General features: G+C 33.3%; 1 protein-coding gene across 3 annotated transcripts in view; it reads right to left on the minus strand.

Moving 5' to 3' along the window:
- C7H14orf39 (chromosome 7 C14orf39 homolog) overlaps window positions 1-13225 on the minus strand; it is a 75990-nt gene that overhangs the window by 9657 nt on the left and 53108 nt on the right. For all 3 annotated transcript variants that reach the window (XM_060418132.1, XM_060418133.1, XM_060418134.1), the window contains exons 8-13: window positions 11468-11553; window positions 11323-11381; window positions 8154-8215; window positions 6803-6975; window positions 4987-5125; window positions 805-862 (exon numbers count right to left, since the gene is read on the minus strand). In XM_060418132.1, the coding sequence (XP_060274115.1) occupies window positions 805-862; window positions 4987-5125; window positions 6803-6975; window positions 8154-8215; window positions 11323-11381; window positions 11468-11553 (577 nt within the window). The remainder of the gene's footprint in view (window positions 1-804; window positions 863-4986; window positions 5126-6802; window positions 6976-8153; window positions 8216-11322; window positions 11382-11467; window positions 11554-13225) is intronic.

Here is a 13225-nt window from a genome sequence, read left to right on the forward strand (position 1 = left end):
AAACTAAGGTCCCACATGCTTCAGGCTACAGCCAAAAATGTTTTTAAAAAGAAGAAATACAGAAACTCCAAAAGGAAGACAAGAATATTCAGCTATATCAAATGCTGTGAAGAGACTGAATATGATAATAAATATAAAATACTCATAATATTTGGTTATTGGTAGGTCATTAATACCAATTAATGTGAGAGTTGGACCATAAAGAAAGCTGAGCACCAAAGAATTGATGCTTTTGTACGTGGTGTTGGAGAAGATGCTTGAGAGGCCCCTGGACTGCAAGGAGATCAACTCAGTCACTCCTAAAGGAAATCAGTCCTGAATATTCATTGGAAGGACTGATGCTAAAACTGAAGCTCCAATACTTTGGTCACCTGATATGAAGAACTGACTCACTGGAAAAGACCCTGATGCTGGGAAAGATTGAAAGCAGGAGAAGAATGAGATGACAGAGGATGAGACGGTTGGATGGCATCACCAACTCGATGGACATGAGTTTGAGCAAGCTCTGGGAGTTGGTGATGGACAGGGAAGCCTGACATGCTGCAGTCCATGGGGTCACAAAGAGTTGGACACAACTGAGCGACTGAGCTGACTGAACTGAAGTCATCAATAATATTGGAAAAAGCAAGTTTTGGTAGAGTGAGAGAAGTGAGAGAAGAAGATAAATTGCTAAAAATAATAATTAGTGAGTGGTGCAGAAGTACCAGTAATTTTTAAAGAATATTAACTAAGTGCCTAAGAAACTCAGACAAGCTAAACACAAATGGTGAAAGTTTTATATATAGAAAACTTCAAATTACTTACCAATTTCTTGTTGTGATGAGAGAGGATTTAAATTTCCTGAAGAATAATGTTCACTAAACTGAAAAATAATTTCCATTAAATATTATTCATGAAATCAGTAGAACAGTATGCATAGCATTTATATTAGACTCCAAAGCCTAGTTCTAAGCATAGTTAGAGCAGAAAAAATGGCAACATTCTATACAGAATATGATTGCAATTAAAAAGAGGTCTATCTTTAAAACTATCATTGACGTATTAAAATAAGGCTTATTGATTTGACTCTGGCAATATATAATATATTAATAGGCAATACATATTGTATCAAGGATAGTTCCTACTTTGGAATGTTAATATAACCTAAAATTCTAATTAACTTTGTTTTATTCTAAAGGCCTTTTACAAATCAGGTTGTATTATATAATAAAATAATACAGTTTGATAGCATCATGCCAGTTCAAATAAACTTTTGCTGCCAAAAGAATCTGTTTCCTTTATAAAACGGGCTTTTCAAAAACTATGATAATTAAATATAGTTTTCTGTTCTCTTTTTTCCCCTCTTAGCATTACATTATGAGCATTTTTCCATGTAACTATTCTTCTAAAACTTTAATCCTTTTATATCATTTTAATATTCCTCTATATGGACATAACATATAGCTTCAATCATTCTTCTGTTTAAACATTTAGAGTGTTCCTATTTCTTTTTCTAATATAAATCACACTTGAATAAATATTACTATGCACAGATTTATATACTTTGACAATTAATAAGGAAAGCTGTTTTTCCCAGAGATTTTTTTAAGTCACTTGAATTTCTTTGTCAGTGAATTAACTAGTCACCAAATGGACTTTGTCTATATCTCTATTGAGGCAGTAATTTTCTTGCTGGTACATATAAGGTGAAAGGTGAAAGGTGAAGTCGCTCAGTCATGTCCGACTCTTTGCGACCCTGTGGACTGTAGCCTACCAGGCTCCTCCGTCCATGGGATCCTCCAGGCAAGAATACTGGAGTGGGTTGCCATTTCCTTCTCCAGGGAATCTTCCCGACCCAGGGATTGAACCCAGGTCTCCCGCATCGGAGGCAGACACTTTAACCTCTGAGCCACCAGGGAAGCCCTAAGCTCTTTACATAATAAAGATCTTAATTCTTTGTCATATTATTGCAAATATTTTATATCACATTATTGCTTTGCCTTTAAAACTTTTTGACATATAAAAATTTTGTATGTAACCAAACCAAAACCATTTTTATTTTCTTTTGCCTCTTCTCCCACTGTTTCATGCTTAGAGAATCCTTCTTCTTCCTAAGCTCTGGTAAATATTCACCTATATTTCTTCTGAAATATTTTATAGTTAACATTTTAAAATTTAATGCATCTATAGCATCTTGGAGAAGGAAATGGCAACCCACTCCAGTATTCTTGCCTGGAGAATGCCATGGACAGAGGAGCCTTGGGGGGTACAGTCCATGGGGTCGCCAAGAGTCGGACACAACTGAGTGACTAAGCACATAGAATCTACTTGTGTACGTGTACAACAAACGCCTAATTTATCCCTCCTAATTTGTGGCCCTATTCCTACCACAGTCTAAATTCTTTTGTTTCAAGACACTGTCCATGCCATGGATCAATCAATCCTTGTACCATTATCACACTATTTTGATTGCTCAGAGGTTTATAGGATATTTCAATATGTAGAAACTGAAGTTTCCTCTTACCAGTCTTCTATTTCAGAATACTGTCTTATCATTAAAATAAGTAGGAGCTATAATAATATCCTCTCTTTCGTTCCTAATATAGGTAAATTGTCTAATCTTTTCCTTTATCAATCTAGTAAGTTTATAAATTGTATTAGTTTTTTTCAAAGAACCAACTTTAGCTTTGCTAATATTCTCTATTGTTTGTTTTCTAATTCAGTGACTTCTTATCTTTCTTATTTTTAATTGTACTTACTTTGGGTTTACTGTCTTTTTTTAGCTTTTCAAGGTAGAACTTTAGGTCATTGATGACGGACCTTTCTTTTCTATTAATTATTTAAAGTTATTTTGTTCTGGTTTTGGCAGGAACCCACAGATTTTTATATGCTGAATGTTCATAATTCATTTTAAAATCTTTTCTAATTTATTCTTCGATCCATGGCATAAATATTCAGGAATTTCCTAATATGTTATTTATTTCTAATTTAATTTCACTGAGATCAGAGAAAATATTCTACGTGATTTATATCCTTTTCAATTTATTAAGACCCATTTAATAGCCCAGAATACGATCTATCATGGTGAATGTACCATCACCACTTGAAAAGAATAAATATGTTGCAGCTGTTGGATGTGGAGTTCTACAAATGTCAATTAGGTCAAGGGGGTTGATGGGGTTGTTTGGATTTTATGTAAGATATTTCTTGATTGTGTTGTCTAATTCTATCAATTGCTGAGAAAGGGGTGTTAAAAATCTCTGACTAAACTTGTTTTCATCTATTTCTTTAATTCTGTCAGTTTTTGTTTCTACGTATACATGGAGAGGAAAAAACCAACTAATTACCTGAAAAATTTTTCACACTGACAATACGTGAAGCTTGTTTAGAACTATAAAGCCAAACTAATTTTTAAACTGCCTTTAACTGCACTTCAAATTCTGAGATTCTGTTTTTACAAATAGAATCAATGTGAGACACTTGAAGTTAAAAGCAGAAAGACAATGGGGGAACTTTTTTAAACTATCAATACTCAGAATCTTTTAAAAACCACCTCTGCAAGTGGTGGTGGAAAAGTTAGACAGCTGCATAAATCAACAAACTTAGAACACATCTTCACACCATACACAAAAATAAACTCAAAATGACTTAAAGACTTAAATATGAAACAAAACATCATAAAACTCCCAGAAGAGAACACAGGCAAAACAGTCTCTGACATAAATTGCACCTATGTTTTCTTGTCTCCCAAGGCAAAGGAAATAAAAACAAAAATAAACAAATGGGAGCTAATCAAACTTACAAGCTTTTGCATAGCAAAGAAAACCATAAACAAAATGAAAAGACAACTTACATACTGGGAGAAAATATGTGCAAATGATACAACCAACAAGGCTTAATTTCTAAAACATACAGCTCATATAGCTCAACAACAACAAAAAAGCAACCCAACCAAAAAAATGGGCAGAAGACCTAAACAGACATTTCTCCTAAGAAGACACACAGTTGGCCAACAGGCACATGCAAAAAGATGCTTAATATCATTAATTATTAGGGAAATGCAAATCAAAACTATAATGAGCAATTATCTCACACCAGTCAGAAGGGTCATCATTAAAAAGTCTACAAATAACAAATGCTAGAGAGGCTGTGGAGAAAAGGGAACCTCTTATACTGCTGGTGGGACTGAGGTAAGTAGCCACAATGGAAAACACTACAAAGGTTTCACAAAAAACTAAATATAAAGTTGCCATACAATCTAGCAGTCTCACTCCTGGGCATATACCCAGACAAAACTGTAATTCAAAAAGATATATATACCCCTGTAAGTTGTTCATGGTAGCACAACTTACAATAGTCGAGACATGAAAATAGCTTAAATTTCCACTCACAGATGAATGGATAAAGGTGTGTTATATATTATATATACAATAGAATATTACTCAGCCATTAAAAAGAATGAAACGATCCCATTTGCAGCAACATGGATGGACCTAGAGATTATCATACTAAGCGAAGTAAGTCAGAAAGAAAAATATAAATACCATATGATATCACTTATATGTGGTATCTAAAAATACAATATAAATCAATGTATCTACAAAATAAAAACAGACACAGATATAGACAGACTTGCAGTTGCCAAGGGTAGACTGGAAGGGGAGGAAAGGATTGGGAGTTTGGGATTAGCAGAAGCAAACTTTTATATATAGTATGGATAAACAAGGTCTGACTGTATAGCATAGGGAACTATATTCAATATCCTGGGACAAAACATAATGGAAAATAATATGAAAAAGAATATATACGTATAACTGAATCACTTTGTATAGCAAAAATTAACAGCAGAAATTAATATAACATTGTAAATCAGTTATACTTCAATAAAATTTTTTTAAAAAGAAATTGTTTTGTACTCTGCTTCAAGAAAGTTTGATATTAAAGAATTAAACTTTTTGAGGTCCTAGTGAACAATTTTTTAGAAATAAAACGAGCTTCTCATATTACCTGATGTGATGAGATTTCTGAATCAAATACAGAAGAATCAAATAAATTCAATCCAGGGGATCGAGAAGTATAACTCATTAAAAAAGAAAATCCAGGGGAGTCCTTTTGTGTTTGACTCTCAGTAGCCGTATTTCTATTTCTGATACAGAGAAATAAGAAAATCATCAAATTGTAAAATACATATTATCAAATATTGCAGACTGGTAAGCACCATAGGTACTATGTTATAAAGGTAAGAATTAGCATAGCAGGAAAAAGGAGGAAGTAGTTACTGAAGTGTCAAACCTATGGAGAAGAAAACCCATGGTTTGGGTGGAGACTAATATTAAATAAAGTATAATAATCAATTATGAAATGATAATGAATTCTTTCTAAGCATATACTGTCAGGCTCTATTCTATGTATTTCCATTATCATTAATTTACTTATTCCTTAAACAACCCTCTGAGATAGCTACCATTACTATCACCTCCATTTCATAGAAGAGGATTCTGTGGCATAGAACGATTAAATGATTTGCTTGAAAGAATATAAGTGCCAGAGTTGGGATCTGAATGTAGCAACACAGACTCAAAGTCCAAGTTCTTAAACTTGATGTTAAACTGTTCCCAAGATCTTGAAAGCAGTCACAAAATTTTAGTCTTAATGAAAAGCCAGCCATGACAGATTGTTTCATAAGGGAGTTAAGTTATAAAATGATTTGGGAAAAATAGTTAGACAAGTCAGTATATAACACAGTGGTTAAAACCATGAATTCTGGAGGCAGAACTGCCTGGGTTTAAATTTCAACTCTATCACTGATGAGTTGCAGCATCTGTGATTCTGTTTCTTCATCTATAAAATAAGGATAATAATGTGCTTACATCTCACAAAACTGTTGTGAATATGAAAGGAACAATACTTTTAAAATGCTTACACTCAAATTCACTTAATATTGCTATTAAGTGTTAAATAATAGAAGTCTGAAGATACCTCCATAACTATCTCCATGACTGTTAATGAGTCACTTTACAGATTGGTTTTCTCATCCATAAGGAGAGGTTTTAGTATACGATTGCAACACCCTTTAACAGTTCCCAGATTTGAAGATAAATTCCATTTGGAACATCCTGTGTTTGAGTCAACAGCATGACATTTATACATAAAAATCTTACTAGCAATTCAAAATACAGAGTAGAACACAGGAGAGAGATTCCTGATGAAGTGAAATCTATTTGACACATATTTTAGAAGAATCCCAGGATTCAACATTAAAGAAAAGACTGAACTAAACAAAAAGCTTAAATATAGCATTAGTTTTTTGGCTGTAAACTACAAATCTGTGGTTTCCAAAGTTAAATAACGATGTTAGAGATATTTATGTCAATCAAAGTTACTTAAATAATGGCAGTTTTTGTTTAAGACACTACAACATTAAGGCAAAATGACTGCTGGAATATTATTCAATGATGTCTACAATCTACCAAATGTGATAGTAACTTTTTAGCTTGACAATTTAATATTTTCCATACATCTTTTATTCTTCTGAAAATCTTAAATCTTGTAATATTAAATTTGATAGGTACTCAGGATCCATGTTACCTTCAGCTAAACATTTCAGGGTAAAATGGGGAAAAGGGTCTATAAAATGAGATGGCAGAATGGTAGGTATATGAGAGTTCATTATACTAATCTCTCTCCTTTGTATATTTGAAATATTCCATAATAGAAAACTTTTTAAAGTTAGAGGTATTAAGCATTTTACTATTCCTATCAATTATTTACATAATTCAAAATATATAGATTCTTTCATTATAATAATTAATTAAAACCTTACATTTCAAATGAGGGCGTTTTAGGTAATTTCTCCACAGAGTCAGGTGTTCTCACATCTTCAGGAGTTTGTAAAAATAAAGGAATTTCAGAAGTTCGTGGAAAAATCCCAGCCCTTTCTTCTACTTCATCACTATTACTTTCTATTTGCTTCCCAAAATGTTCTGCATATGTAATCTGCAAATTCAAAGTAACAGAAAGCTATAAAAGGAATATTATTGCATTAATAAACTCACATATGTAAAAATATGTGAGGTTAAAAACATCAATATTAACATATGATGTTTTCAATTCATAAACAAAATAAGTGAAATAAGAATAACTAGTGAAAGTGATACCAAAATATATCTGTCAGCAAACAGGAGAATAATTATTTTCAATTTTCTCATTTTTTTCTTCCCAGCTCTATCTCACCTATCCCTACCTGCAAAATTAACTCACAACCAGGATATACTCAGATTGATGAAGAAAAATGGTTAGAAATAATTTTCTTTTCAAAATTTCTACATTGTGCTCTGGGTCAAGATTTATATACTCCTTTGAAGGAAATGGCAATCCACTCCAGTACTATTGCCTGGAAAATCCCATGGACAGAGGAGTCTGGTAGACTACAGTCCATGGGGTCGCAAAGAGTCGGACACAACTGAGCAACTTCACTTTCACTTTCACTTTGAAAGAAAAGGGCAATCTTTTTTCTCAGTGATTATGTTCTTTACAATTTTTGCCCTTATAAATTCATTATACTAGTTTCCCTACAAAATTAAGGACTTGAATACTAACTCCCCTTTATATCATTTGGTAAGCTAGGAATATGATTTCTCAAATGTTTGTTACCAAATTCCATTTGGAAACAATTTATTTGGGTCACTCCAGCAAAAAATAATTTAAGTGTGCTTTTTACCTGTATTTCTTTATAGTAGAATACTACTGTTGTTTCTCTTGTTTTATCCCTTAGTAGCTATAGTACATTGCCTATACCTATAATCACTAAAGCTATCTACTATTAAAAAATACTTTGAAGATATTTTTGTGGCAGCCTTGGCTAATAATTCAATCTTACCAAACAAAATTTCTTTCTTCAGTTATAATTTAGTTGTTGTGGTATCAATATATATAGTCAATTATTAATGACAATTTTTTAAATATTTCATGTAAACTTTTTGTGGTTTCACTTTTAAATCTATAACTCCTCCAAGGAATAGAATCTGTAACATCACAGCAACTTGCTTACTAAGCTAATAACATCCAGACCTCACATAAATAAGCTTCATTATCCCAAATCTGAAATTAAAATGAAAACAATATTTAAATTAGAATATTCTGCTTAGGAATTCAAAACAAAACATTTGACTTACTTGTGAAGCACAATTTGATTCTGGCAATTGTCTTATTGTCTTTTTATCTCCACACTCAGCATCTGTTTGTTATATGAGAACAAACTACTTTTTCTTTTTGAAATTTAATTGTAAATAAAACAAATTAAACCATATGAAACTGCCAATATTTAACTGTTCTTGGTCAATAAAAATGGAAATTTTAGATACTTCCATCTAATATGTAAAAATAATAGAATAAAACCTACATGAACAGTTTAACAAACAAAATTATAAAGAGAACACCCCATGTAACTGTTACCTTGATAAAGAAATAGAACATTATGAGTTCTCCAAAAGGCCCCATATTCCCCATAGCCTCCTTCTCAGTGGTAAACATTATTCTGACTTCTGTGATAATCATTACCCTGATTTGCTTTATCAGTTTATCGCTTAAGCAATATACTTTTTCCTGTTTTAAATATTATATGATGAAATAATAATGTATGTGCTCTTTGTCATGCTTTTTTGGTTTAGTACACTCATGAGATTCATCTATATTGTTGCATATAGACATAGTTTGCTTACTTTTATAGGTGTAAAGTATTCCATTATACAAACACAGCACAATGTAACACAATACTATCCATTCAACTACAGATGGATATTTGGGGTGTTTCTGTTTTGAGGCTATTACAAACAATGATTTTAACACTCTTCTATATATATATTTGTATGTATGTACTTGTATTTCTCTAGGTACATACCTAGGAGTGGAATTACAAAATATAGGGTATGTGTATCTTCCATTTTACCAGATGTTAAACTATTCTCCAATTTTAGTTTTGAAACTATTCACCAATTTTTGTTGTGGCAACTGGCCATCCTGAGCTACCCTAGGGAATTATTCAATTTCACAGGACAAAATTATGAGCTCCAATTATAACTTAGTTATATGTCAGTAAGTTATTTATAAATGACATATTCAAAGTTTCTACCAATAATTATGTGAGTTTTAATTGTCCTACATTCTCATCAACACTGAACTTTGTCAGACCTTCCAAATTTTGCTAATCTGATGGGGGTATAATGATATCTCATTGTGGGTTTATTTTTCAGTTTCCTGATTTGCTGAACATTTTTTTTAATATGTTTATCTGCCACAAAGGTTTTTCTATTTGAAGTGCCTGTTCGTAATTATTTTGCACATTTCTAATTGGGTTGTCTGTAGTTTTCTTCTTGGTTTGTAGAAGGTTTTTACACATTTTTGGAAACTACTCCTTTGACAGTTTTATTAAAAATATATTCTCTTGCCTCCCATTCTTTTTATAGTGTTTTTTGATGAATAGAAATTCTTAATTTTAATATAACCAAATTTATCAATACTTCTTTTATGATGGGGTTTTTCATTTTTTTAAAGAAATTCTTTCCTATCTTGAACAGAAGTTTCCCAAGTTGGTCATCTGAAAGCTTTATAGGTTTGCGTCTTGCATTAATCACACTACTACTTTCACATATATTAACTTCTTCAAAAGATAGGCTTGGAGACGTTGAAGAGAATCTTTCTTCTTCTAAGATAATTATATATCTTCTTGAGTGTAGAGCCTCACCACATAGGCTCAATGGCAGCTAGGACTATGCCAGATACATACATTTCCCCATATATCTGTATTAGGGGGTATATTGTTTCTAGAGATTATCCATTCCTCCCTGTCTAACACTCTGTCAGCTTAGCATATACAGAGGATTATAAACAGGTGAAATATATCACCTGGATAGAAAAGTCATAATCCTTTTTTCCAAAAGAAAGTAGGAGGAGTATCCATCTAAGCATATTATCTTGGTTGAATCCTATACTGAGAGTGAGAGGAACAGGCTTATAGTATATCATATGACCATTCAGAATATGCATATATTTACCACCAGAAAGAGTCATTTTTTTAAATTTCAAAATAAGTCAAGAAGAGAGAAAGACTTTTATATAGCCTAATTGCTACTTATTACTGGGCAACTATCAGTCAGTCAGTTCAGTCACTAAGTTGTATCTGACTCATTATGACTCCATGGACTGCAGCATGCCAGGCTTCACTGTCCATCACCAACTCCCGGAGTGTGCTCAGACTCATGTCCATCAAGTTGGTGATGCCATTTAACGATCTTATCCTCTGTCGTCTCTTCCTTCTCCTGCCTTCAATCTTTCCCAGCATCAGGGTCTTTTCCAATGAGTCAGTTCTTCACATCAGGCGCAACTACATATATATATTTGTATGTGTGTGTCTCTATGATATATTATATATTTTTTATATATATGTATACATACAGTATATATATAAATATATATATATATAGAGAGAGAGATACACACACATAGAGAATGAATCTGTGTCAAGGGTGCATCAAAGTTCTAAGAGCTACTTGACTCTAGGATAATAAATTTATACATATATATCCTGTGACCGTTCTATGATTTAGACAAAGAAAATAATCTAAGATAGCAAAATATTTATATAAAAGAATATAGTAGCATCATTTATAACAGAAAAAAATCTGGAAATAACAAAATATTCAGTGTGAGAGACTGCTAAATAAATTAAAGCATACCCATGCAAAGACATATTATGGACTTCCCTGGTGGCTCAGACGGTAAAGCGTCTATCTACAATGTGGGAGATCGGGGTTCAGTCCCTGAGTCAGGAAGATCTTCTGGAGAAGGAAATGGTAACCCACTCCAGTATTCTTGCCTGGAAAATCCCATGGATGGGGAAGCCTGGTAGGCTACAGTCCATGGGGTCATAAGTCATCACAAATAAAATCTATTTAATGGCATGGAAAAATATCCTCAAGGGCAAATCAAATGGAAAGAAAAAGACCCAAAGTAATATACATAGTATGTTTCAAATTTGAAGGAACAAACAAAAAGAAAAAAAAAAAACCCACATATGCATAGGGAAAAAAAATATACAATAGTATATATAGTATCAGTTATATCTGGGTGGTTGGTATTTTTGCTTCTTTTATATTTTTCTCCATTTTCCAAATTTTCTACAATAAGTGTATTTCTTTTATATTTAAGAAAAACATATTTTAAAACCAGACATGCAGGGTGAGTTAGCCAGAGACGCAAACCATCCAAATAATTTATTTGACTAGTATAAAAATCTGATATAACTTGTTACTCCCATTTCTTAGGAATAATATAAATGGCAAATACCTGTATCTCTCTTTTCCAACCATTGATTGCAATCTGATTGTTTCTGTGGAGTTACCAATCTAAAATACAATAAACAACATTTTTATATTATTTACTGAGTTGAGCATTTCAGAAAATAAGTCAATTTCTTATTTTTCAAGGTTACCTGAACTGCATAATATTTTGTGAATTTTTAAAAGCTGTAACATGTGTACATTTTGGATGGTTATTCACAGCAGAGTCATTCAATACCTGAACAAAAGAAATTAAGCATTAGAATTGACTATACAAAACAATAAAATGTTTTGCTTGCCATGGCTACTCAAGGCTCTCAAAGAACATTGTCATCCACCTCTTCATCACTATTATTATCAACACTGACAAGTACAAACATTAAATGAAACCACTGCATACAAAACATTAAGTCAAACACTGGGAAACAGAAAGGTTTAAGAGTCTCAAGGAATTTGATGTTTTTGAGAAGTATAATTACTATGCCTAATAGTATACACACATTTAAGGTAAACTTAAAATTTTGTCTTCCTTATTCTTCATTACTCAAGTGAATCTTAATTCTTAATCTAATTAATCTATGTTCAGTTCAGTCACTTAGTCATGTCTTGACTCCTTGCAACCCCATGGACTGCAGCACACCAGGTCTCAATGTCCATAATCAACTCCCGGAGTTTACTCAAACTCATGTCCATTGAGTCAGTGATGCCATTCAACCATCTCATCCTCTGTCATCCCCTTCTACTCCTGCCTTCAATCTTTCCCAGCATCAGGGTCTTTTCCAATGAGTCAGCTCTTCACATCAGGTGGCCAAAGTATTGGAGTTTCAGCTTCAGCATTAGTCCTTCCAATGAATATTCAGGACTGATCTCCTTTAAAATAGACTGGTTGGATCTCCTTGCAGTCCAAGGGACTCTCAAGAGTCTTCTCCAACACCACAGTTCAAAAGCATCAGTTCTTCAGTGCTCAGCTTTCTTCACAGTCCAACTCTCACATCCATACATGACTACTGGAAAAAACAGAACTTTGACTAGATGGACCTTTGTTGGCAAAGGAATGTCTCTGCTTTTTAACATGCTGGCTAGATTGGTCATAAATTTTCTTCCAAGGAGCAAGCATCCTTTAATTTCATGGCTGTAGTCACCTTCTGCAGTGATTTTGGAGCCTCAAAAAATAAAGTCTGTCACTGTTTCCACTGTTTCCCCATCTATTTGCCATGAAGTGATGGGACCAGATGCCATGATCTTAGTTTTCTGAATGTTGAGTTTTAAGCCAACTTTTCCCCTCTCCTCTTTCACTTTCATCATGAGGCTCTTTAGTTCTTCTTCACTTTCTGTCATATGGCGTCTTCTGCATATCTGAGGTTATTGATATTTCTCCCAGTAATCTTGATTCCAGCTTGTGCTTCATCCAGCCCAGTGTTTCTCGTGATGTACTCTGCATGTAAGTTAAATAAGCAGGGTGACAATATACAGTCTTGATGTACTCCTTTCCCTATTTGGAACCAGTCTGTTGTTCCATGTCCAGCTCTAACTGTTGCTTCCTGACCTGCATACAGATGTCTCAAGAGGCAGGTCAGGTGGTCTAGTATGCCCATCTCTTGAAGAATTTCCCACAGTTTGTGGTGATCCACACAGTCAAAGGCTCTGGCATAGTCAACAGAGCAGAAGTAGATGTTTTCCTGGAACTCTCTTGCTTTTTCAATAATCCAACGGATGTTGGAATTTGATCTCTGGTTCCTCTGCCTTTTCTAAATCCAGCTTGAACATCTGGAAGTTCACGGTTCATGTACTGTTGAAGCCTGGCTTGGAGAATTTTGAGCATTACTTTACTAGCGTGTGAGATGAGTGCAATTGTGTGGTAGTTTGAGCATTCTTTGGCATTGCCTTTCTTTGGGATTGGAATGAAAACG

This window comes from Ovis aries, chromosome 7, assembly GCF_016772045.2.
Source record: "Ovis aries strain OAR_USU_Benz2616 breed Rambouillet chromosome 7, ARS-UI_Ramb_v3.0, whole genome shotgun sequence".
NCBI classification, from domain to species: domain Eukaryota; kingdom Metazoa; phylum Chordata; class Mammalia; order Artiodactyla; family Bovidae; genus Ovis; species Ovis aries.